This window comes from Rhamphochromis sp. 'chilingali' (genome assembly GCF_963969265.1).
Source record: "Rhamphochromis sp. 'chilingali' genome assembly, chromosome: 14".
Lineage (NCBI taxonomy): Eukaryota > Metazoa > Chordata > Actinopteri > Cichliformes > Cichlidae > Rhamphochromis > Rhamphochromis sp. 'chilingali'.
This window is the reverse complement of record NC_137941.1, coordinates 20,396,250-20,423,311: the sequence shown is the minus strand read 5'-3', so window position 1 is coordinate 20,423,311 and position 27,062 is coordinate 20,396,250. Positions and strand designations below refer to the sequence as shown.

Genomic DNA, 27,062 nt, shown 5'->3' with positions numbered 1-27,062 from the left:
GACTTCCAATGCAACAATATTAGACGTCTCGCTAATAGGGATGTGAAGGCTATAATATCCCTTTGTGTGGAATCAAGTGTAAGTGAGCGAGCAGGAATCCCAAACACAGCAATCAGAGGACAAGGATGAAGAGTTACCCCAAGAACAGTTGACATAATAGCAAAATACCTTGTCCAGAAACCTTGTAGCTCAGGGCACAGAAAAAACATGTGGCTAAGGTGACAAGGAGAACCATGGCATTTATCACATTTATTTTCCACTTCTGGATACAATTCAGAAAGTCTAGACTTAGAGAAATGCACCCTGTGTATGACCTTAAATTGAATAAGTCCAAGACGAGCACAGGAGGTGGAAGATCGTATCCTCGTTATAGCCCGTTCCCAAGACTCCTCATGTATTCGAAATCCCAGTTCTTCTTCCCATGTACGCTTAAGCTTAACATTAGAGTGGTTACTAAAAGACAGACTAGCATCATAGAGTTTCGAAATGGTTCCTCTGTGATGAGGAACAAATGATAACGTAGTTTCCCACTGCTGTTCTGGAGGTAAAGAGGGGAAATTTGGGAAACACTTAGCAACAAAATTTCGAATTTGAAAATAGCGAAACAAATGGGTAACAGGGAGATTGTAACGAGAAGACAAGTTGGGAAAACTATCGAAAACACCATCCACATATAAATGTTTGAACTGTTTTATACCCTTGTCACACCACACTGAAAATGTCGAGTCCAAAAGTGAAGGGGGAAACAAATGGTTTTCGCTTAGAGGACCCGAGGAAGACGGCATTACAAAATTAAAGTGACGTCTAAACTGAAACCAGATTTTGAGTGTGTTAAGAACCACCTGATTATCAGTGTACAGAGAGGGTCTCACGGGTAAAGAGGAATAGAGCAAAGCCGGTAAAGAAGAGCCCTTACATGATGATAGCTCCAATTTACACCACGAGGAACCAGAAGATTTTAGCCAGTAGCAAAGTTTATGGATGTGAGCGGCCCAGTAATAGACTAAAAAATTAGGTAATGCAAGTCCTCCACTAAATCTGCATCGCTGCAGCAAAGTTTTAGAGACCCTAGGTGGCTTCCCTCCCCAAATGAAAGAATCAATAATCTTGTCCAGTGAAACAAAAAAATGTTTCGGCAAAAATAAGGGAATTGACTGAAATAAAAATAAAAATTTTGGTAAGATGTTCATTTTAACAACGTTAATCTTACCGATTAAAGAAAGGGGGAGATTACCCCATCTTTGAATATCAGATGTGACCCTAGATATAAGAGGAGACAAATTTGCTGATTTAAGGCCAGCTAGAGAGCGAGTCACGTTAATCCCTAAGTACTTAAACCCAGACGGACTGAGACGAAAGGGTAGATCGGACTGTTGAAGTTGACGTGCTGCCGTATTAACAGGAAAACACTCACTTTTCCCCAAATTCAATTTATAACCTGAAAACGAACTGAAGTTCTCCAGAATACTTAAAACAGCAGGGATGGAGCATGCGGGGTCAGTCATATATAATAACAAGTCATCCGCATACAATGATACTTTATGTGTAATTCCATTACGGATGATTCCCCTGAATACAGAAGAAGATCGCAATGTAATAGACAGAGGCTCGATGGCAATGGCAAAGAGTAAGGGAGACAAAGGGCAACCTTGACGACAACCACGACCCAGCGCAAAATAATCAGAGTAAACATCATTAGTATGAACACTGGCTTTAGGGGACGAATAAAGAAGCCGAATCCAGGAAATAAATTTATCACCAAAACCAAATTTCTCTAAAACTGCAAACAAGTACTCCCACTCCACCCTATCGAAAGCCTTTTCAGCATCTAAAGAAATCACAAGTTCAGGAAGTTCAGATAGACGCTTTGAGTAAATAACATTAAAGAGTGTACGGGTATTAAAAAACAATTGCCGTCCCTTTATAAAGCCATTCTGCTCTTCAGATATAATTCGAGGAAGCACATCCTCAAGGCGAGATGAAATTACTTTAGCCAATACCTTTGCATCGGCATTAAGCAGAGATAATGGCCTGTAGGAACCACAGGAGGTTGGGTCCTTGTCATTTTTGAGAAGGAGCGCTATGGTTGCTTGTGTGAAAGTAGGTGGTAATGAACCGGTTTCCAAGGATTCGTTAAACACAGACAAAAGCAATGGTGCCAATTTACCAATAAATGTTTTATAGAATTCAATTGGAAACCCATCCGGGCCCGGGGCTTTATTAGACTGCATAGCTGTAATAGCTTTTAATACTTCTTCAACAGATAATGGGGAGTCCAATTGCCCCGCATCATTAGCACCAATAACAGGGTTTGAAAGATTATGAAGAAATGCATTCATTTTAGCTTTATCCGTGGGAAATTCGGACCTGTACAACAAAGAGTAAAATGTTTTAAAGGTAGAATTAATTTCCAAGGGATCTGTAGTAATATTGTCATCAGAGTGTTTAATAATGGGGATCACACGCGAGGAGGCCTGACGTCGTAACTAATGTGCCAACAAGCGACTAGCCTTGTCACCATATTCGTAATATGAGCCACGACTGCGTAGTAATAAGTGCTCAGCCTCTTTGGTTGACATAAGATCAAATTCTGCTTGCAAATCAAGGCGCTGCTTCAGTAATTCTGGAGAAGGGTTCAGTGTATAACTTTGATCAAGGTTACTAATTGCAGCTATAAGTTCTTTAAGCAGCTCTTTGAGGGCGGCGTATTTCCCTTGGGCGGGTGGGTCCCGGAGGAGCGCCATCGCGCGACGGGTGGCCAGCGGGTCGAGCGAGGCCACCACATGGTGATACTTCGTGTCGTCAGCCGAGATGCCGCGAAGGGCGAACTGAGCCTCCACGTGTACGAACCATGACGGGGGGTCATGGAGCCAAAAGTCCGGCAGTTTCAGCGCCACAGCGAACGTAGCTGCAACAGGAGGCGGAGGTCCGGCGGCCGCTGATGCATCCATAGCGGAGTGTGCGTTATCTACGGCCTGTTGCATGCTCGAGTCAGGGGTCACCAATGTGGAGGTAAGCATCAACGACACAGCTCTCAGTTCTCACTCCTTCTTTATTCGTCTCCAACATCAACTGCTCATATCGCGCCACAAAACACAGGAACACACTTCCTATACACTGGGTGTGAGTGGAGCCCTCTAGTGGTCCACCACACTATCATACATGAACTTGGTTTAAATTCTGATAAAACTAGGAACTCTGTGGAACACCTATCAAAAAATTAAGGATAAATATTTTATTTATACACAACAAGATCGACAGAACCCTAAGAGCCTTCATCTGAAAGTTAATGGGGATGTGGCGAACAACACTAGAGGCCAACTTTAAGCCAAATGAACAACCATCAAGTGCAGGATTTACCAAGGAGATGCTCTGTCCCCACTGCTGTTCTGCTACAAGACTGGCTATGGATACTGACTACAGAATTGAGGAATCATTTGGCGCCTCCTCTACATGGAGTAGAGTAAACGAAACATTGATTCACTGATCCAAACCACTAGAATCTACAGTAATGACGTTGCAATGTCATTTGAACTGGAGAAGTGTAGTCAGATGGTGAATAAAAAGGGAAGGTAGTCAGAACGGAGGGAACTGCAATACCAGAAGGCAACATTGCAGACAGTGAGGAAAGTTACAAGTATCTGGGAATCCCACAGGCAAATGGGAATCATGAAGATGTTGTTAGGAAAGCTGCAAATACTAAATAACTGCAGAAATTAAGCTGAATGGGAAGAACAAGATCTGGAGAATCAACACCTATGTACTGCCAGTTGTCAGATACCCTGTTGAGATCAGGTGGCCAAGGGAGAAGATAGAAGCCACTAACATCAAGACAAGGAAGCCTTACCATGCGTGGAGGGTTTCATTCCAAGGCCAGCACCCTGAGACTGTCCACTAAGCGTGGTAGAGGACTAGTGAGTGTCAAATCCACTATCCAGAAAAAAACAGCAAAGATCCATGAGTACATCAGGAAGATGGCCACAAAAGATAGTGTGCTTAGTGAATACCTCAGGTAGCAGAAACCCGATAAAGAAGAGGAGCAAGAAGAGTTACCATAATGGAAGGACAGGGCCCTGCACAGCATGAACCACTTGCTGATAGAAATGGCTGATATCAAGAAATCTCGCCAATGGCTGGACAAAACTGGACTGAAAGATAGCAGAAAGGCACTAATCATGGCAGCAGAGGAGCAAGCTCCAAGCCCAAGATCCATGGAGGCTGGGGTCTACCATACCAGGCAAGACCCCACCCGGGTGCAGGCTGTTATGCAGGTACAGGCTGTTATATGCTGGGCTGTGCCTGAGACAATCCAGAGAGAGATAGCGCAACAGGAAACAATAAAACCAATGTTGTTTGAAATTCCCAAGGTCAAAATACAAGATCATTGTAAAATTCTGAAGCCTCATGTTTCTGTGTATCATACAAAACCAACAAACCTATTTCCTGATTTCATTAAAACACTTTGAGGGAATATATTTATCTAAGTGTTCCTATCACTATTTGAAAACTGTGATGGATTCATGTGTACAGTAAAATCTACAAACGTCAATCATGTGGACAATATGTGATGTCTGACTCACTGCTTTCATTTTTCTTGTTTCAAAATCCATTTAGCGGTTAAGTGTTTTTTCTAGTCCACTAGAAAACCACTAAACCCACCAACCAAACTGAGCTGAATGTAGTGAAAGTGCAAAAGTGCATGTTTGTTTTTTCTTTCTAACTGCTCAGTGTGCGGTGTGCAGATAATTGAAGAACTTGCAACATGTGTAACAAAAAACTGGCATAGCTGAATTTGTTAAGTAATGTGTTAAGATTACAGCATTACAGAGAAATTGAATGTGATTACAGTAGTGAGTTACTTTGAATAGAAAACCAAACATTAAGAGGCACAGCCATTCCTTTTCTTTAACTTCTCATAATTATGTTTTGACAACTTCAAGAATGTTGCTTCAAACTCATTAGCAGTGAAAATACTGAACAGGTTTTTGGTTCATCCACTCTTTCAATTGAGGTTAAGGAAGTGAGGAGCTGGTTTGCACAAGTTTGTATGCATGAATATGTGTAGATGTGTGTGTGTAGGTGGTGGGTAGGAGGATTGTGTGTGTGTCCAGGGGGGGTGATGTTTACAGCAAAGTAGTGGAAACTTTTGAGGGGGGTCATGTGACCAGCTTTGTCGTCTCTCATTATCTGCCAAGAATGTTCATGTTAATCCCTTTATCCTCAAAAAGAGAGAGAGAGAAGCTAAGAGAACAGAGGATGAGAGAGAGAGAGGGAAAGGGAAACGGGGTGGGGAGGTGGTTGGACTTAGAGGTAAATCCTCTCAGTATTTTACTGGTTCTCAGAATCAGAAGACAGGAAAAACTGAGACAATTAACTGAAGCTGAGGAAGTGAGACATAGAAATGGAGGAGAAACGGAATGTCAAAATCACATTGTTTTCTCTGTTTCTCAAAAAAAGAACAATGAGTAACACATGAAGGCAAAGCGTTTTTTAAAAAAAGGGGTAGTAGCAGATAGTAAGGGAAGTCAGGTGATGTGGAGTAACTGTCAAAAATAACCGTCAAGTGCAGGACAAAATGACCTTACGTACAATTGGTTAATGCCTGTGTGTCACGCTGACATGGGAAATGTCTGTGGTACTCATTAGCAGCAATGGTCTCCCATTATACCTAAAAAAAGACATTCTGGGTCACGCTGCACTCGTAACAATAAGAGTCGCAGTGACTTTTCAATTCAAATATGTCGGTCTGCCTGTGAACTCGCAGTACTGTAGGGTATATGCCCATGCATTCATTAGCAGTCATTTGCTCTGAATCTTTAAGTCTACTTTCACCTGCTGGATGTGTAACAGATAAAGGGAAGTTTCACAGTGACCTGCTGGGAATGGTTCGGTATAACTGAGATGAGTCAGAGAGACAAAGAAGCAGTGCAATATGTCAAATTTAAGACCTTTCCCTAAAAGTAGCATCTGAGAGCTAAGAAAGATGTGGTCATAAAGTGGATCAGCATACGGAGACAAAACAGTAAATTAAGAGGAGAAGTTTCGATAGTTACAGCACTCTTATCCGCTGCTATAACACTGACCTGCTGAGGAAGCCTGGAAAGGACAGGCGCACGGGGTAACCATAACGGATCATGCGCACCATCTCAAGCACCCCGATGTACTGCAGCTGGGTAGACACATGGAAGCTGTCAAAATTGTCTGGCTGACAACTAGAGTTGGGTCGCACACACTCCACGAAGTGGGGAGTGCAGGCCTGCAGTTTGCTAACCAACTCTGACAGTGTGTTCTGGAAGAGAAAGAAAACACAGAGGAGATGCATTCAATTGCACATTTTTAGCGAGTCGATCACAATAGCCTCGTGGCTGTTTTTACATGTAAAGTAATTTAGAGAGGAAGGAAGGATTGTCTGACTTCATTTGATGTTTGACGTGTGTGCTGTACAAACTGGAGCAAAATTACAATGTGTTTGTGACAAAGTGGTGTGATTTTGGGGTGTGTTTTTGCCTCTGGAGAAAACAAAAGCACAAAGAGCTCTTTGCTCTGTCTACGGGTGTGTGAGGGAGAACGCGAGAAAGAGCTTTTCTTCAATCCCTGAATTCAAAGATGCTCCATTCAAGGTCACATAGACCCATAAACACTTACATCTGTGTTTTTGCCATTCGTCAAACTAACGTCAGTCTATGCACTGCATACCCTTAGGTTTCAGTGCTCAATACCTCACCCCTCATCTTTGGATGCCACTAGCAGCATTCACATAACTGTCTTCCCTCCAAACATGCGTATGCACACACTCAAATACGTGCCCACAGAACACAGTGGTTTTTGTTCATTGTTCATTCATTCATGTGGAGGGCTTCATGTTTGGCTTGGTACAGCATCATTCTTCAGCCCACTCTCTCCTTCCCTGCCATTCCCAGAGGGACTCGTTGACCACAAGTCCACAAGTCCGATTGTGCAATACACTGGTTTCATTCAAACCAAAGGTACTGCTTCTCTCAACCACATTTTAGGCTTCTTGCGTCACCACCAAGAAGCCGCTCTCCCCTGCTCTCCTCTAACTGAAAATTTGTGCTTCTTTATATAGTTGTGAAATCACAGCACCCAATTCTAAACTTAGTTTTGCATTGTTGCAAATGCACAGTAATTCACAAGATTGACATAAATTCCTTTGCTTATTCCTGTAAAATTTCATTCGCTTGCAACTGGAAGAATTATGTAACGGGACGAGATCATACCCTTAGCTGGACTGCCACTGTGGTGGGTCCACAACGCTCTAGTCGCTGGAGGAAGGAGCTGGAGCCCTTTTTCTTCAAGATCTGGAAGCAGGAAGCGATAATACAGGAACTTATTAGACAGATGAACCTCTTGAAGGGGCCATTGATGAATACGGAACATTATCATCACATATCATCAAATTTGTGCAGCCTTAATAAAACCATGTTGATATCTTTGATAATTGGTGTGGTTCTTGCAATCAGATTAAATATGTAGCATATTTAGAATTCAGACACAGTTATGATTTGTCATATGTAAGAAGAGGTTCAGTGCTTCACTGTTATATTTACAGGCTTATACACCGAGCAGCAAAACAATATTGCCTAGTGTTACCGTATAAGGCTGCTGGGACAGATCAGTGAGGTTAAAGGGGCCTTGTATAAGCCTTTGCTCTAGATGGCTAATGAGCCACAGAAACAGCAGACAGGGCCTCCTGAAGGTTATACAACCAGCAATCACATATGTGCACCACTACACTGTACTTTCAAAACATTGAAACAAATAAAATAAAGAGGGAAAAACAGCTGAACGAAGAGACTTGGGACACTATCGTTTTCAGGTGTGCTTTTTCGTGTTTTGAGAAAAATGTATAAGCACACTAATGCCCCCAGTTCATGTGCACGTGCATACATTCTTGCGGAGCTTTTATCTCTTGCAGGGCTGCACAAACAAATCTAATTCCCAGATGTTTATATATAGCAGTGTGGTGGGAAGAAGCCTAGATTAGCCTTTTCTTTTTTTGTTCCTGAAAAATACCACCCCAGTTTTTCCATCGATTGATTTTAGTGGTCACTTTACAGCAGAGCTTTCTGGGTAAACATGTCACCAAGTCCTATTTTCTAATATGCAGTTGAAATGGGAGTGGCCATGTAATATTTTAGTTTACTTAAATCTAGTGGTCACGCACTAAAAATACTATAAAGGTGAATTGATGTCAGTGTATTGGCTCAAGTGTAGGGTGTAGCCACAGTAGTGGACTCATCCTACTGTGTGCAAGGTACCGTACCTTAATAAGATCATGGTACCTCCGGGGCTGTTGGGGGATTGAGCTGGCACTGACAAGGGAGACTGATGGTATCCTGTGGAGCAACAAGGCAGCTTTAGGCCCCCTCAGCCCTATGCAGCTCCGGGCTGCTGGCACCAAGGAACCAGTCTGAGTCAGCTTGGACTGGAAGAGCTGCTGCAGCAACACACTCTCACTGGCTGCCGGGCACAAAGCACATACATGCAGAGAGGGAGGAAAACATAAGGGTAAGAGAAGCAATAGCATTGGTTGAAAAAGTGGGTGGAAGCGAATATGGAGAGGTGAGAAAGAAAGAAAGATAGAAAAATGAACAAGGACAGAGAGAAATATCAGTGGAGGAGTGTAAGCAGGGAGGACGCATAAAATCAATCTGCATGTAAACAACAATCAGTTAGGCAACAAGAGGGGGTGGACCATGTCACTCTATAACACGTGGAGCGGTTCGCAACAACAATGAGCTCATTCAGAAAGCCAAACAACATGTGTGTGAACGTGGGTGTGTGGCTCTAATCTGAAAGGCTGAGAAAGACACAGAAAAAAAGGAAAGAGAGAGCGAAGGAGAGGTGGTAAAGGATGGTGGCAGTTAAGCAAATAAAAAACAAGACTTCTTTCAGGACTTAAATACTAAAAGCTCCGAGCTAATTGCTAACCACTTTGACTTTTATACTTTGAAAAACTAATTAAAATAACTTTTTTAAATGTTAACAGCGTAACTAGCAATTTATAGCCTATTACATTTCATGAGTAACCTTTTTCAACACTGCTGTGCTCCTGTTTTCCAAACCGTGGTATAGTGCATGTAAAATTACAAGAACAAGAGCTGTTGCCCCCACTAAGAGGGGCTAAACCCTTAAGTGAGTGCTTCTGTGAAGAGCAAACAAAGGTTAAGTGAATAGCTAGCCAGAAACATGAAACAGTATACTGCAAAATGTCTGAGCATCCTGCAGAATTATAAACAAGGGAAGATAATAATAAAGAGTCTTTGTGTGCAAACACTCGCATGGACACAGACCCTAAATTAGCTTAATCAACCTACCATCTTTGTAATGAAATCTCATAAGACATATCTGCGAAATGGAACGGTTCGAACATTAAACATGTATCCAAATTATGTAACTTTTTTTTAAATACCCAATTCAATTTTAAGAACAAAATTATATGTAAAAAGTCATAATTTCCACCTTTAAAATGCTGTTACAAACATTATCTTATTCTTTCAGTTGGTGTTTTGTTTGAAAAATGGAGATAAGCTACATGGATTCAGAATACTGAACTACACTACGAACATTTTGGGCACACTGTTTTGGTTTTGAGTCAAAGAGCAATAAGAACAACAAACATAAAGAGCTCTCTACAGCAACAGTGAGAAAAACAAGGAATAAATCTTGCATTTTTTTCAGGTAAACTGATTATAAAAACATTCAGGGCATTATTTTTAGATCATCTTCACCCTATATCCACAGCCTACAATTTCATGTAATAATGCACATAGCAGACACTTTGGTCCTTTTAACTTCAAGCCCTAAACAAGAAGTGACGAGGGGATGCCACCTAAAAGAAAAAAACCACATTGTTTATGTCTCGGTGTGGATGAAAGGCAGCGATGCATCGACCTGTCAGACGGAGGGATAACAGCCAAGTCTGAGAGACGAGCTAGCCTTTAGAAGATTAGCCTCATCATGGAAATTATAGCAATTAGGCTTCTGGACACGAGGCTAGCCTGGCAGTCACACAGCGAGTCCCTGTGTCCTGCTAACCACAACACCTCACATCTGGCACTTTCTATAGACAATATACACACAGACGGTGCTGTCTGCTGCACAGGGGATGAAACGCACATATAAAAACACAACCACATTTGGACAACGAGTGGTTTTGTGTGCTGTTTGTTTACACAAGAGTGCGTCTTTGTAATGAAGCGCGTGCTGACACCACAATGTGCACGCATGTCTGTTATTCATTGGGTACTTACACTTAATCGTAAACAGGAGATTCTGAGGAAGAGAGTCCTTGTTTTTTGTGAGCGATCCCGTGAGGTTGTATGAAATCTGGCAGAAAAAAAACAAATAAATACAAATCAAGAAATATATACTAGTATAAAAAAAATATTCCATTATATTTATTCTATCAGTTCATATCTCGCAAATGTGCTATGAACCACAGATACAGATGCAATACAAACAGGCCCAGTAACTGGCTGGTCCTTTAGTGGTCGCCATAGTGGATCATCTGCCTCAATATCGCCCTTTCTCTAGCATTCTCCTTCTGTCGGGCCAATCCTCCTTTATTGCATCCATGAACCTTCTGTGTGGTCCAATATAACCACCTGCAAATGTCCAAACCATCTCAGCCTTGCCTCAATAAGTTCTATCGATGTACTCATTTCTAAGATTCACCGTTTCCAGCTTGGCCTCCTGTCTTTTTTTCAGTGCCACCATCTCCATGATGAGAACTGAGCTGGTCTTGCTACCAACCTAACCTTTTACTCTTGTTGCCATCTTTATGTCACAAATCTGACACTCATCTCAATCAACTCCATCCTACCTGCGCTATCTTCATTAGCTCTCTTGTGCACTGGCTGTTGCTTTGGATGGTTGACCCCAGGTATTTAAACTCCTCACTACCTCTCTCCTTGCTTGCTCACTGTCACACCTGCTTCATTAACACATGTGTTCTGCTTTGCTTCTATTGACTTCCATTCCTCTTCTCTCCAGAGCATACTTTCACCTTTAGTCTCTCTTCCATCTGCTCCCAACTCTCATCACAGATCACAATGTTGTCTGCAAACATCGCAGTCCACACTCCCGCGTGACCTCATCTGTCAGCCTGTCCATCACCATCACAAACAACACGGGGCTCAGTGCCGACCCCTGGTGTAATCCCACCCCCATCTTAAACCCATCTGTCACTACTACTGCACACCATACCACTTTACCGCTGTCCTCATACATGTCCTGCACCTCCCTCACATACTTCTTGTGCCACTCCAGACTTTCTCATGCAGTACTATAGTTTCTCACTTGGCACTCTTTCACATGCTTTCACTAGATTCACAAATTCATTCTGCATACGTCTCCATCAACACTCTCAAAGCAAACATCACATTTATAGTTTTCTTTCTTGGCATGAAGCCATACTGCTGCTCACTGATCATCATCTCTCGTCTTCACCTAGCTTCAGCAACTCTTTCCTATGTCTTGGTATGAGTCATCACCTCTTTCCCTCTGTAAATTCTGCACATCACCCTTATGCTTGAAAACTGACACCAGTACATTTCTCTTCTCACACACATCTTCCTCAGGCATCCTCTCACTCTCAATCTCCTCACACTGTATAAAACAATGTGCTCAAAAAGACATCCTAGACATCGCCACACCTCCACAAGTATGTCATCTGGACTAACTGCGTTTCTAACATTCATGCTCTTTATAGCTGGCCTCACTTCATCCTCATTAATCCTTTGCAAAATCTACTGAAATAAAATTGCCATACACACACAGACCTGTCCTGCATAGTGGCTGACAATAAAGGCTGGGCCTTGGTCTTTCGGTGGGGGGTTCCCATTGCCATCCTTGGTAGTGAGAGACAGCCCATGAATTTGGTTGGAGTCCAACTGGGCAGAGAGCCTCTTGTACAAGGTCTGCTCTAATGGCCGCAGGCTCTGGCTCTCCTCATCTAACACGCACAACAGCCCCTGGGGCTTCTAGAGGAGGAACAAACAGATGTTCACATTATCATTTATTTAGGAGATATTTACAAGCACTAAGCAATAACAGTAATCCATATTTTGTGACACTTCCAGAGAGCCACATTTTTTTTTTTCGTGTGACATGAAGGAGATTCAGTGATATTATTTGATTTAGAGATTTCTCGCACCAATTACAACAGAGGCAGACAGTTGGCTTAGAGGGGCATTAGCAGTTATGTTTATATAGACTTTTTGAACATGTTATGTTTTTGCCTTTTGTCTCAATTAAAACGTCAAGACTTTAACTGTGTACATTAGAAAACTGAATAATTGTGATTCCAAAAGTTAGGTTGGGAAAGTGTGGTTGGGATTGTTGCATTACATAATGTCAGATCAAACTGGACTGGACTGGTCCAAACTAGAAGCATACAGTACCTGAAAAAAGAAGTCCAGAATGGCTGGGTGGTTTCTGGGAGAGCGTGCGTTCTCCATGGCGATGCCCTCCTGCAGACACTCAGCCTGCTCCTGCTGGAATAGCACCTCAGAGACGTACTGCCTCAGCCGCTCATTGGTCATGTTCACACACAGCTGGAATGCACAGAGCGCACACACACCAGCATGTAAACACTCTTCAGCACGCATGGCTGACGTTCATCAGAGAGATGCTGCTGAATGCTTATGTTTAAAGAACAAAAATGTTCACAATGCTGGACACAATCGGCTGTCGGGGGCATAAATGAGCTGACTTCTCTTGTAACAGTGGACCAGTAAACTATTACAAATGTCTGACACCTTGGTGTAGACTAGGGTTTAATGCCAGGAAATGGGATTCCTGGGAAATCCTAGCAAGATTATTTCCCCAGTTCCTGGGAAATGTAAAGACAGAGAAAAAATTAACTTGAGTGCTGTTTATTAAAAAATGTAGCCTGTTAATGAATACAAAGCATTTGGGGTCAATAGCACATGTTCCAACTTCTGAGTTGACACTGTGGGATTGCATTTCCACGGTAACACATTTTGTATGGTGTGGCCTTGTTTATGCACACATCCAGAAGAAGGAAAAAAGTGAGTGCAAAATGAACAAATGTGACTAAAATAAATGATGCCTGTTGTTGCAAGTTCATTTTTGCTTTAATCGGGGAAACTCAGAATCTATTTTAATTATGATTGGTCCATCTGATTTATATATTATAGTTATATTTTGGTAACACCACTATACATTAATTGTCTATTTTGCCTTAATAATAAGCAGAAAAACACGTAGAAAATGTCATTGTGAACACATGCATGCCCGATTCTCCGTGGTGTATTAGAGCTGCTTTAAATGATCAGAGTTTAGCTGAAGTTATTAAAAAGAAACATGTTTAATTCCCAGGATTCCTGGGAAAACTGAAGATGAATTTTCCCAGGAATCCCAGAAAATAAAAACACTTTGCAGTTTATTGTAAACACATGACAAAAAAGATTGAAAGAGATTGTGAAACATCTATAAACATCTATAAAACATGTGTAACACTAATTATATGCAGGTCTTGGTTGACCTTACTGAGCACGATTATGATGCGACTGTATTCCTGAACAATGCAACTGTCATATCGAACAGAAGCACTGCAGATGCAAATCATCTGTGCCCTATTGATGGCTACTGTTAATAGGAGCACTAGAGTAACCAGAGACATATCCATAGCATCGTAAATTCAATAACAAATGCAGTTAAAGTCCGAGCAGCACTCACTGCCACAGCCGCAATTTCAATAAGTACAGACCACTCAAAGGCACTCAGGGCCAGCTACATACTGTCATAGCTTGCCCTTTTAATAGGAGTAATGAGAAGCAGGATAGAGTGGTCAACCTGCAGTGCAAAGTGTCACATCAACTCTCCTTTCTATAGTTTCTCTGGGTTGGCAGTGTACTATAACTGGACTAGTCCAAGGCAGAAACTGCTCCAATACAGCAGAAGTAAAATATCACAATAATTATAGGATATTAGGATAAAATCTGATTTGCTGAATGCATGGTAATCATTAACTAACAGGCGTAATATATTTTTCATAGTGCAGGCGGTCCCATCTTCAGTCTATTCTTTTACTCCAAGCTAGTTTAGTCCATTAACAGCTTAGCCCCAGCAGGTGGTTGATTGAGTTAGCTCATTAGCAAAGTGTTGAGCAGGTACAACACATCCCTGCAAACACAGTTCTAATTAACAAGTTCTAATGACCCCGATCCTTGTGCGCATGTGGAGCGTGCTCGGGTACGCTGCTGCATATGCGTGCACATGTGTGTACAAACATGTCAGAGCTTGTTTGTCACTGAAGTGCCACGTCTACTGTATGAGGTCATTGTGTTTATCCGGAAGTTGCCCCTCCTCTTCCCTCTTCTGTGGGTTTAGTGTCTGATGAAAGAAAGCATGCAGTGCCAGACACAGTAGTTTTTCCTCTCGCTTTTTTTTTTTTTTTTTTAGATTTTCTTATCCTGTTACTTTCTTTTCTCTTCTGGCACTTTCTATGACTTAAATAGAAAAGGTGAAATAATCTCTCACCTCCATTTGGACTGGAAAAAAATCCAGATGGGCTAGGCCACTGTTATCTTAGTGACAGACACACACACTCATACAAAGCAAATACAAACAGACACTCTCTTAATGAAAGCTGTGAAAAACTAGTAGCTCCACAGGGAGGAAGTGTGAGCTTTCAGTAGCAGGAATAAGCACTTAGCCTCTTGAGCACTATGAATTACACTCTGAGGCTCCGGATACACACACACACACACACACACACACACACACACACACACACACACACACACACACACACACACACACAGAAACTTGTCTTGTCTGTCTGATCCCTGCTGATCTTACAACTGAGTAGTCTATTAACAGTGCATGCCTGATGAGAACATGGCAGATTTACAGCCTATAGCAGGTGAGCTGTATACAGCGGCACATGTTGCACTTCACAATCTATAGAACCAAAGATGGCAGACATGCTGAGCAGCCTGTGGATGCAAATGTATGTATATATACAAACATGTATTCCAAAACTTCCTTGCCACAGCAGGTAGCTCCATGTGTTTCATTTGGCTGAATTTTAAACCGGAGAGTTCGTCCGTTAGTCGAACCTCGGATACAGGAGGAACAATGCGGTTTTCGTCCTGGTCGCGGAACACTGGACCAGCTCTTTATCCTCTCCAGGATACTTGAGGGTGCATGGGAGTTTGCCCAACCAGTCTACATGTGTTTTGTGGACTTGGAGAAGGCATTCGACCGTGTCCCTCGGGGTGTCCTGTGGGAGGTGTTGCGGGAATATGGGGTGTCTGGCCCATTGCTACGGGCCATTCGATCCCTATACAACCGTTGCAAGAGCTTGGTTCGCATTGCCAGCAATAAGTCGGACTCGTTCCCGGTGGGTGATGGGCTCCGCCAGGGCTGCCCTTTGTCTCCGGTTCTGTTCATAATTTTTATGGACAGGATTTCTAGGCGCAGCCAAGTGGCGGAGGGCTTTCGCTTTGGTGGCCTCAGAATCTCATCTCTGATTTTTGCAGATGATGTGGTTCTGTTGGCTTCATCGGGTGAGGGCCTCCAGCTCGCACTGGAGCGGTTCGCAGCCGAGTGTGAAGCAGCGGGAATGAGGATCAGCACCTCCAAATCTGAGGCCATGGTTCTCAGCCGGAAAAGGGTGGAGTGCCCACTCCGGGTCGGGGATGAGTTCCTGCCCCAAGTGGAGGAGTTCAAGTATCTCGGGGTCTTGTTCGCGAGTGATGGGAGAAGGGAGCCGGAGATCGACAGACGGATTGGGGCTGCAGCTGCAGTAATGCGGACGCTGCACCGGTCCGTCGTGGTGAAGAGGGAGCTGAGTGTAAAAGCGAAGCTCTCAATTTACCGGCCGATCTACATCCCTACCCTCACCTATGGCCACGAGCTGTGGGTAGTGACCGAAAGAACGAGATCGCGGATACAAGCGGCAGAAATGAGCTTCCTCCTGTTAGGGAAAATATTCTAAAACACTTCTTCAGTAAAGACTCAGAGAAGAGAAACACACAGAGTTCTTGCTAGCAAGGGCAGCTCCCTACTGAGAGACTCGCACTAAGAAACTGCCCCGGTCTTTATTTATACTTCAGTGTGTGTGTGTGTGTGTGTGTGTGTTACTGCTGATCAAAGGGTCATGAGAGCACAAAAGGTACATCCTTGGTCAGGAAAGGGGGTAGTCTCCCCCACCCTAGATAACATGGTGAGGAAGTCCAGCAGTTCATCTATATGTAAAGAAGCACTTAAACTAAAACAAATGTAACTACGTTAATCCTGCCATAAAACAATAAAACAAGGTATGAGCTCTCATGCTCCCAGACGTGGGGGTGCATTCCTGGGATGCACCCCAAGCCTGCAGCCTGTTAGAGATCACACACAATTAATTATATGCCTCTAAGTATACATGGTTGAATATTTTCTAATACAAATAACTACATGCAGTATTCTACCATATGCAAACTTATATCACTAAAAGATTATACTGACTACTAAATACAATTTTCCATTGACACCTCCGAAGGGTGGCTGGCCTCTCCCTTAGAGATAGGGTGAGAAGTTCGGCCATCCGGGAGGGGCTCAGAGTAGAGCAGCTGCTGCTCCACATCGAAAGGAGCCAGCTGAGGTGGTTCGGGCATCTGACAAGGATGCCCCCTGGGCGCCTCCTGGGTGAGGTGTTCCAGGCATGTCCCACCGGGAGGAGGCCCCGGGGCAGACCCAGGACACGCTGGAGAGATTATATCTCTCGGCTGGCCTGGGAACGCCTTGGTATTCCCCCGGATAAGCTGGAGGAGGTGGCTGGGGAGAGGGAGGTCTGGGCCTCTTTGCTTAGGCTGCTGCCCCCGCGACCCGGCCCCGGACAAAGCGGATGAAAATGGATGGATGGATGGATGGATGAATTTTAAACCAGATATGTTTCCTGACACAGTCTCAAAGGGCATTTCTGAAGCAACCTTATGTTAACTACTATACTATAGGAACCACAATACATCAGATACATAGAAACATTAAAAATAAATAATATAGTGATGTCTCAAACATGAGATGCAGGACTTTAAAAACCCGGTTTTTAAAAAAGGAGTAGTTTATGTGCCAGTTTCAGGTACACCACTGTTACACACTAAGCAAATCTGCTTGTCTTCATAGATAGACTTCTTAATATTAAATATAAACTTTACTCATGAACCAAAACTAAAAGTCATGCACTTATTATTTACTAATGTTTCTGGTAGTGAGCAATAATTACACTGCCTGTTACTAATGTAGCCATATCTGGGTGCAAAAATGAAAAATAAATGGGATCAACTATTCTGGACTAAGATCAACTTGATTCAATAGCCTGTACTGGCAAGTAATGTAATGCCAAATATATAAAGTTGTATTTTATTAAAAACAGGTTTTGTATTCCTCATACACACACACACACCCACATGGTGGTTTGAGGCTGCCTATTACACTAACATGTTGCACAGAGACAGACACTGTGTCAGCCGTTGGTTCATTGGAGGACAGATGAAAATCACGCCACAGTCAGCCACAGACCTCACCACATTCATTACAATTACAGACAAAAATGCCTGGGCTAAAACAGATAAGAACTCCAAATATTTAAAAAATTTGATTAGGATCACATACAGTACCATTCAGAGATATTTCAATAGCAGAGAACGGCCACAGGGGAGGCATTTGGCTCAATTAGGCGGAATAATCACACAGCGTAAAGGGACGAGGAACATAATAGCAATGTTTTGGTTTTTTGGCTGAATTTTAAAACAGAAAGCACTGTCCCACCTGCTCAAATCCATTCTTCTGAAATTCTTCAAACCCAAATATGTCCAAGATCCCAATCTCCCAAGCAGGATCACTGGAACAAAGAAATGAATGTTACTTATTAAATAGCCACTTTTATTTTGAGAAAAGTGTTGCTTATGTCACTAATGAGACATTTGATTCTATTGTGTGTGCGCGTGTGTGTGCAATAAAATCTGAAAGGGGTGTGCCACGAATGTGTGGTTGACAAATTTATTACATTCTGTGGCTGGTGTGTAAACAAGGCAGCTCACAAACACATTCCAGAAGATCTAGCGCAGGTTATCAGAGTGTGATAAGGCTTCACAACATCAACAACACCAAGGATCCTATGTCCTTCACCTGGGTGTGTGTGAACATAAGTTGTTTTTTGTGTGTATCTGAGGCCTCCATTAAAAAAAAAAAGCCTTGGATGTGTCCTCCATCTCTAACCTGTTGTTCAATACACAGATTTTAGTCCACAAGTTTATTTAAATGTTTATCTCTTCTCTAAACTAAAGGATTACTTTACAGTATTAGTGTTAGTCACTCCAGTTTACACAAATGAGTGATTGCTTTTGGAAATCTGTCATTTCAAAGGTTTTTATTGTGGTGTGTCGCGGAAACACATCTAGACACAGACACCACACACCACTATACCTGATGGTGTCATCTTGTCCCTGAAGGTAGTCGTTGATATTGTTGACCAGATAACTGAAGAGGCGCCCGTAGATGGCTTTGGCAAGCTGGTCCCTGTACTGCTCTGACATCTCTACTGTGTGGCGCCGAGTGATCACATCACCTGCACAAAGGCACAAAATACAGTTTCCGGTATTCGACAGATGGGGTTTTTACACTTTTCTTTCTTTAAAAGGTTAAATCTCCTTAGGGCTATGAATACTACTAGTGGTGCAACGGATCACGGTTGATTCGTAATCCAAACCGATCCCACTCACGGTTCGGCACGCACGTGATCCGAAGATTCGAAAAAAAAAGGAAAAAAAGTATGCGTATGGTGGCGTGGTGGGTCTGTCAAGAGATAGTTATGGCCAGTGCTAGCGGTCCAAGTGGAGGAGCAGAGGAGCTTGCGGTATTTAAGCAGCCCTTTGCTGCCCAATCCGACCAGGCTAAAACTATTACAAAAGCTGTTGGGGTGTTTAGCTGCAGACGGGAGGCCGTATCCCGCTGTGCAAAACAAGGGGTTTAAACTATGATGCTTGAGCCACGCTATGATATCTTGTTGCGCGTCCAGTTTAGTGGCAAGATCGTTCCAAGCACGTATGAGCAGGAAAAGATTTAAGTTATGGCTGAACTGTCCCAGGCATCTTCTGTTGCCCTAACTACTACAAATGGGTGGAGCTCCAGGGCAACGGAAAGCTATGTGACCGTGACCGCTCATTATATCGCAGCAGAGTGCGATATAATGAGCGGTGTATTATTGTAGGGTCTACCTTACAATATAAAGCGCCTTGAGGCGACTGTTGTCGTGATTTGGCGCTTTACAAATAAAATTGAATTGAATTGAGTGGTAGATACAAAGCCCTTTACTGCCCTATATTGTACCATAATTTTTTTTAAATCTTTTTTCTTTTTTTACTGATCCGAAAATTGATCCGATCCCTGACTTAAAACCATGATCCGATCCGAACCGTGAGATTTTTGATCACCACTAAATACTACTTATCTCTCTATGCTCTCTCTCTTGAGGGCTCCAAAGACAGTCCCAGGATAGAAGAGATATACAGATTTTTGACATATTAACAGAAAACCCTTCAAATTTGACGCCTACATAAGGGATATTCTGTAAGGGGTATTTCCCAAGCATGGTCTGGGTCCATTTATCCCTTTGGGGGAAGGACCATTGTAAAGCCATAGTAAAATTATTCTGGGTGATTATTTGATTGTGCGCTGAAGCATCATGATGAATATGGTCTCTTCAAGGATGACAATGCCCCTTATCCATATGGTACCACGGCTCACTGAAAGGTTGGATGAAAATAATGCAAATGGTGAACACGAAAAGGCTGATAAAGCAATACCTTTGAAATACTGAACATCAGAGGTGAGGGCGGTGCTTAAGTCACTGGAGGATACCTGCAATAATCCAGCAACTGTTGCAAGGAAGAAAAAGAGAGAGGGAGCAAGGAAGAGGCAGAGTAAATGACAGTGACAGGTTAAAAAAAGCATCAAAATAACGCCATTAAATGTTAACCGAGCATCAGAAAGATAGGGACGATAACATCCCAGAGCCCACTGCTCTGATGATGATATCACACTAACAGCATAACAGCCTGAACTCTGCTAAAGCTCATTCCCGTTTAACTGATCGATGAAGCTGGCAGCAATTAGTCATCATTGGATTTCTGAGCAGAACCCATCAACAAGCAGCAAAAACAGGTGACAGCAACCCTTCGCTGACATCACTAGTCGTAACAATACATCTCCAAGGTAACAATGTCTCCTTCCCGATCAGGTGCTGATGTGATTTGTTTACATCAAACATGTGCTAGCTGCATAATGAGCGAATTAGACTGAGAGACAGGAAAATAAGGCTGTCCCTGATGACGGAAAAGTCTGTACATGTACATGTTGTTTTCAGTGTGGATACCAAACAGGTAACTGCCTGGCCTTCAGCTATTGCTGGCAAGCTGCCAAGAAGACTACTCTAAGGGAGGATGAGGGAGGCGCTCTGACAGCAAGGTAAATAGAATGAGTTAGTGAGATCCACCCCTCCTCCATTGCCTAGTTCCACTTCCTCTAAGGGTGGAAATGTGGCCCTGGTGGTGGCATAAGCACTGACCTCTCTCCAGCAGCTGCAGGTCGGAAGGGAAGGCTGTGTCAGCATCTGTCAGTGCTGTGAAACGCAGGTCCCCGATATGGAGCACAGCAGAGAGCAGCGTAAATACTGAGTCAACCTCCTAGCAGCGAAAGAGAGAGAGAGACAGGAGAAAGTTGAGAGAATATGATATTAACTATAATCTTTAACTACTAATTAAAAATGGAACTATATGAAACGGTTATCAAATCCAACCTTTTTCATAGGGACATGAGTCTTTATTCGATGTCAACTTCATGATCCTAGTGATCCTTCTAACAAGCCCATGGAGCCAAAGCCTTATTAAGTTCAGTCCTCTTTGCCCCAGACCTCCAATTAATCTCACTTCTATAATTCAGTGGCCAGGTTCGCTCATTATCTTGATCCCTGGCGGTGAAGATAGTGTGGAATAAACATGCTAGTTTTTTATTTTATTTTAATGTATGCATAAATCAACAGCTTAAAAACGCTGCCCTTAAATTAAGCGCACATCCTGTTATATCTGTGCTGTGTGTCCTCTAGCTTCAGCCCCACTTCAAACAGTTTCATGCAGCACACCACACTCATTTTAAAACACAAACAATCTCTTTTCAGATCAGCATATCATCACCAGTTAAAAAGTAATCTCTATCCTTAACGAAGCGCCTGAAAATGTGTATCACATGACCATTTATACATGTAGGCAGTTGGCGTATGATCAAATATAGAATTTGACTGGATAGCGATCTGGCAGCATAGAAAAAAAGGGTAGCAATGTCTGTCATTTTCCCTGAAGTAAGCGTTTATAATCAAGGTTGACGGCTGTGTGACAAATGAGCGAACAACACAAACTGTCAATGCACGATTGTTTCCAAAAGTTTCAACGTCTACCTGTCCAGCCTGAGGGCAATACCAACGTATTTTAGATTTAAAGCATCCACCTCTTGCTACAGTTATGAGTCACTCTCTGAATCACTCTCTGACTTTGAAAAATGCTGCTGATTGTCTGGACTGACTGGAGCAGCATGGAGATTTTGGAAATGATGCAGACACCTACATTCACTTCCAGTGTTCAGTCATTTCAGCATGCAAATCAAAGTAGAATACATTGCGTTAATTCACATGCACATGATGATAAACGGCAAGTAAAAGATGGTTATTTTACTGATGTATGATTATGGTTATGGTTAGGGTTACTGCTGGTCTCACAGCATATGGTTGTCTAACAAATATCGCTCACTTTGTGCTACACGTATGCCGATATGACAATGTATGTTGATGTGACAGAACACCGTATTGAATCACGTCACAAAACGTAAGCCAAGAAGCACTTTAATTCTGTCTGTCTCACGTGAGCGCTCCTTTAAAACTGCTCAGCTGCTACTCATGTGTTCACACGATCGTCCTCCAAAGAAATATCTGGTTTTACTTTCTCTTCTTCTTCATTAGAGTCTTATATAAGCAAGCAACGTGTGACTCCTGTTTATGCCAACAGATACTGAGTGTGCATGTATAGTCATGTATAGATATCTGTTTACAGGCATGTTAGTACACAGAGAGGTTGTTCCTGAAGCACTTGCCTTAATGGAAACCACTTTCATTTTAAAATGTTTTTATTTTAATTTAATTTAAACATATTAGAACATGTGTGGTTGTGGTTTGAAATGGAATCCTGGAGTTTTGAAATAATTTTGCTTTTTTTAATGTTTATTTTCTTTTAGCAGCAATGATAGAGCTGAGAGTATGGGTAATATTTGGGAGATATAAAAAGACTGGCCTATACGCTGTTTTCATTATCGTTGTCTCTTTTTTGCTAACACGCAAAATGCAAATAAACAGCACAAATATCAGGAAATTCAACAGTTATGATTCACAGGTCCTCCTAACTCGATTCACCCGCTTCTCTTCTCACCCTCTCTTCCTCTGTGCCCTTGAGTAGAGGACGCTTAATGGAATACCCCATTAAACCATGCACTGAATCTCTGAGAGGGGGATGTCTGAGTTTGAGGATGTGTGCTTGTGTACATGCGAATATGTCTGCGAGTGTACTCTTTCCAGGCAGGATATTGGAGCTGATATCTCTGAGATAAACAAGCATTAGTCTCTGTCTGACACTCTATACATGGAGAGACCCTTCCGCTTAGGGAGCAGAAGAAAGAGCAGGGGAGAGAAAAGGCGCTGCGGGGAGCGTTAATGACAGTTGACCTTTGGTTCTGGACTAGGAGCCATCCCCTGATGAGAGCTTAGACAGAGACCAATGGGGGGTCTATCACTTCCCCCCTACTACCCCACCCCTTCTTCTGTCCCTTGGTCCTTCGCTTATCCAGAGGACAGTAATGCCCTCTGATAATACCACTATCTATTGCTCTATCCCTCTGTCCCTTATGCCTTGTCTGTGACTGCTACTGGATTAAAAGGTGAGATGATGGTCACTCAGTGCTGATAGATGCTGACTGGAATCTAAGTATAGAACCTGATAATGGAGTGGGAGCACAGCTGGTGGTGGACAGGACGGACTGTACCAGTGATCACTGCACGCACACTGTAAGCATAAATCAATGTCTCCTCGACTATTCAATTCTATTCAATCCAGCTTTATTTATACAGCGCCAAAACACAACAACAGTCATCTCAAGGTGCTTGATACTGAGAGGCAGAGACCCCACAATAGAAAACCCCAATGACCCTCTATTAACAGGCAGTTTGCAAAGGTGGAAAGGAAAAACTTGATTTTTATAAGAAGAAACCTCTGTCAGATACAGGCTCAGGGAGGGGCAGCCATCTGCTATGACAGAATGGGGTATGCTTTCTGTAGACAGATGCTTCATGAAAATTTTCAAGAAATTTAACTGTGAATACACAAATTCTTGGTGCCCTCTTTATCCCTCAATTCATTATTTCATGCAATCAAGAGAAGCTACCTGTATCTTTGTCATTATTTAACAGGAATAACAGGATATCTGTTTGAAATATTTCACCTTACAGATGAACCAAAGCCAGACGGTTAATTCTACTCGCAAAGTATGATAAACCGGAAGGTTCAGCCTACAGTTTTAGGTCCGCCTAAAGCCCTTGGAGTTCCATCGCCTGGTTTCAGGCAGCTGCAATCTCAGAAAAGAAAATCTGATGTAATATCTCATCAGTGACCTGTGTGACTTGTGACTTCAAGGCCTGTGACACGACAACGTTTATTTCTCCCTGCTGTCAGTAACCTTTGGCTCAACACCGTGCTGTGCAGCTGTGCAAATCAATACCTGCTTGTTGAAGCTGAGGGCTCGCAGGGCTTGTTTGACTGCCGCAAGATGTTCTCTACTCTGGGTAGAGGCTGTAGCTACTGGAGGGTTCTCCCCTGGAAGTCTTCCGCTAATATACCTGCAGTACGGATGGAAAAACACAACCTATAGTGAAGGATACTCATAAAATAAAGCTATTTTTTAATAAGTGACACATATTATCTTTATGGACAGGACACCATATATGCGTGTATTATATCAAGGCTTGTGTGAACTGTAGCTTGTGAGATCTAAATTTTCAGCAGCAACATAACCGACAGTCATTTTTAAAACGTATTAAATCATTTAGTAATATAGAACATATAAAGCCCATGACAGCCGCATACCTATGAGCCAAGACGTTGTTGAGGTAAAGTGCACTCTTCTCCTCAGCTGAAAGGCCCTCAGCCATCAAATAGAAGATTTTGAAGCTGTGTTGTTGAGCAGGCAGGTGGACTAGACGGGACTTCTCCAGCATATAGGTGTATACATGGGCTTAAACATTAAAATGTGATCATAATTCAGTAACAGGGGAGTCCAAATCACGTTTTAACAATGGCAGTTGTGAAAAATGTAAATCTGTGGCCACTACTGAAAGACCAGTCGACAGGTATCAAATAAACTGGAGTAAAAGAAAAAAAAAAGGTGATTCACATAAAAAGAAACAGACATATAGGATTTTGCTGCCCTCTGCTGGTGTGCAACTGATCTTGAAGAAAGTGGATTTAATAGTAGAGTATCTTAATCACAAATACAGTGGCTGAGAATGTGAAATTTACTCTGTTATTCTGACAATAATTTTAATATTCAAGAATAAAATGTGTGGAACAAAAATGGTAAATATTTTATTTTGTGTGAATCGAATCAGAACAGAGACATTCTGATTGAAGTTTTTTGTTTTGATCCGTGCAACAGAGTCACATCCAGCGCTATGGTTGCGTGAAATGCAGGTTACCTCTGAGTGGTGTCCTCCTCTTATCACAGTATTGGATCGTCAGCAGCTTGATAAAGCGGCTTGAGTTGCTGTTCCTCTGGGTCTTAGCGTGGCCAAAGGCTTCCAGTACACAGTTGACCTGCATTTCCCATCAATCATATGACATTATGGTCTCTCAGAATTCCTTTATTATCTATATATTTCTATTACTTAAAGCATCTCTCATACATGCCTTGCAAAAATGGAGCCCTGCTTCGACTTTCTACCACTAGATGTCAGTGTACATCCATTATTTGAGCACTCAAAACAGCATGCTACCAGAATTATAAGAGCAAGCTGACCCAGATATTAACTGCATAACGATGACTTCATCCAAACCCAGGCTACATGTTGTTACACATAGTTACATGACTGACAAACTAACTGGAAGACGGAGTGAGTGCAGCGCAGGTGCCTCACGTTTTAAACGCTTTCAACAAATCTGAACCACAGCAACTGGAAACACAACAAGAATCTGAATCCTTCACGAGGTGAAGGCTTTCGCCTTTCAGGACACTTAATTCCTGAACTTGCTAAGAAGCTTTTATGTTTCAGTAAAAAAAAAAAAAACTTCAGTCCATATATGTTTTATGTCTATCTGTCTTATCTCTTCTTTGGCGTTCTTAGCTGTAGCCTCTCCAGATTCACAAGAACATATCCTATTAAGGGCATGTGATCATTAGTGCTCTACAGTCTTTTTTTTTAACAATCCCTCTTCAGGCTGTAAGTGTTTATGATGCCATCAAACAGTTTATTAATGCGCAAATGGTTTATCTGACAAATGAAGAGCTAACAAGCAGAGAAGAAAAGACTACAGTACTGTGGTATGCTAATCCATACATTTATTATTTCCCCTGCCACAGCGACAGAGGAACAGTAGGATATATTCACACAGTTATGAGCACTGCTTCGCTGTGTGCTATGTTATTTTGGAGGAGTTTTTTTAATCACAGGGACTGCAGGAAAAAGAAGTAATAAGCACAGTGAGACATAAGCATCAGGAAAACGCACAAACATTAAGTTTGTCAGTGGATTAGTATTGCAGCATTTTGCCGTTGCGAATAACAAATGATACATGAGTGCTTAGTCACACATGCAGCACATGGTCCTTAGTTATGACAGGCTGCAGGACACCCAACCCACTGACTGACTGAAGTGTAAAATAAAAGAACAGCTTGTAGACAGATAAGTCCTAACTTACATGTTTCATTCTGGGCTCCAGCATAAAGCCTTTGGTGCTGGAGCGGGCTGTCAGGTGTCTCACTATGTGCTTGCACGCCTCTGTTTTTCCAGAGCCACTCTCGCCACTATGGAAACAAAGGGAGAGACAAAAGATGCAGATTTAAAGTAATTTATATCTCTGGTGGTACATAAATTGTTTCACATGCCTTTGCCCTTACTGTTTCAAGTTCTAATGCTGCAGCATTTTATACTGCTTCAGCCTCAACTCTTCAATCTTCAGTACAATGAACATGCATTGCTGTGCTTACAAATCTATCCATCAGTCTACAGAGCCGTGAAAAAGAATTTCCCCCCTTCCTGATTTCTTTGCACATTTGTTGCACTTAAATAATAATCTGAGTGAATGCAGGTTTTAAATTTTGATTTCATTTATTAAGGGGAAAACAAGTTATCCAATTATCCCCTACACATAGTTACTGGTTTTACCACCCTTGGCAGAAAAAACTGCAATCAAGCATCTGTAATAACTATGAGTGAGTCTTTGACATCCTTGTGGATTAATATTATTACTGTTTTTCAGGGCACAAGCTGATGGCTGGACATACTCCTTCAGGGCTTTCTAGCAGAGAGCAGACTTTGTGGTTCCATCATTTACAGCAGGTCATCCAGTTCATGAAGCAGCAAAGCATCCCCAGATCATCACACTACCACCACCATGTTTGGATGATGTTCTTTTTATTAAATGCTGCTACTTTCTTACTTTCATGTCTTCCGTCCACAGAATATTTTCCAAAAATGTGAAAATATGTGAGACGAGCCTCCCATGAACTCTCCCATGGATGCCATTTTTGCCCAGTCTCTTTCTTATTGTTCATTCATGAACTCTTGACTGAGACAAGTGAGGCCTGCAGTTCTTTAGATATTGTTCTTGTTCTTTTGTGACCTCCTGGATGAGTCGTTGATGCACTCTTAGAATAATTTTGTTAGGCTGTCTACTCCTGGGAAGGTTCGCTGCTGTTTGAGCTTCTCTCCATTTGTA

General features: G+C 42.3%; 1 protein-coding gene across 8 annotated transcripts in view; it reads right to left on the bottom strand.

Annotated features, from left to right (window-relative positions):
• myo16 (myosin XVI) overlaps positions 1-27,062 on the bottom strand; it is a 119,332-nt gene that overhangs the window by 29,885 nt on the left and 62,385 nt on the right. For all 8 annotated transcript variants that reach the window (XR_013974041.1, XM_080902503.1, XM_080902505.1 and 5 more), the window contains exons 14-27: positions 26,043-26,148; positions 24,824-24,941; positions 24,216-24,363; positions 23,851-23,968; positions 20,603-20,720; positions 19,842-19,913; positions 18,463-18,604; positions 17,806-17,878; positions 12,426-12,578; positions 11,805-12,005; positions 10,275-10,350; positions 8,285-8,481; positions 7,239-7,319; positions 6,084-6,289 (exon numbers count right to left, since the gene is read on the bottom strand). Coding sequence is in view for 7 of the 8 variants with exons in the window: in XM_080902503.1 (XP_080758629.1) it covers positions 6,084-6,289; positions 7,239-7,319; positions 8,285-8,481; positions 10,275-10,350; positions 11,805-12,005; positions 12,426-12,578; positions 17,806-17,878; positions 18,463-18,604; positions 19,842-19,913; positions 20,603-20,720; positions 23,851-23,968; positions 24,216-24,363; positions 24,824-24,941; positions 26,043-26,148 (1,809 nt within the window). In the remaining variant the exon portion in view is untranslated. The remainder of the gene's footprint in view (positions 1-6,083; positions 6,290-7,238; positions 7,320-8,284; positions 8,482-10,274; positions 10,351-11,804; positions 12,006-12,425; positions 12,579-17,805; positions 17,879-18,462; positions 18,605-19,841; positions 19,914-20,602; positions 20,721-23,850; positions 23,969-24,215; positions 24,364-24,823; positions 24,942-26,042; positions 26,149-27,062) is intronic.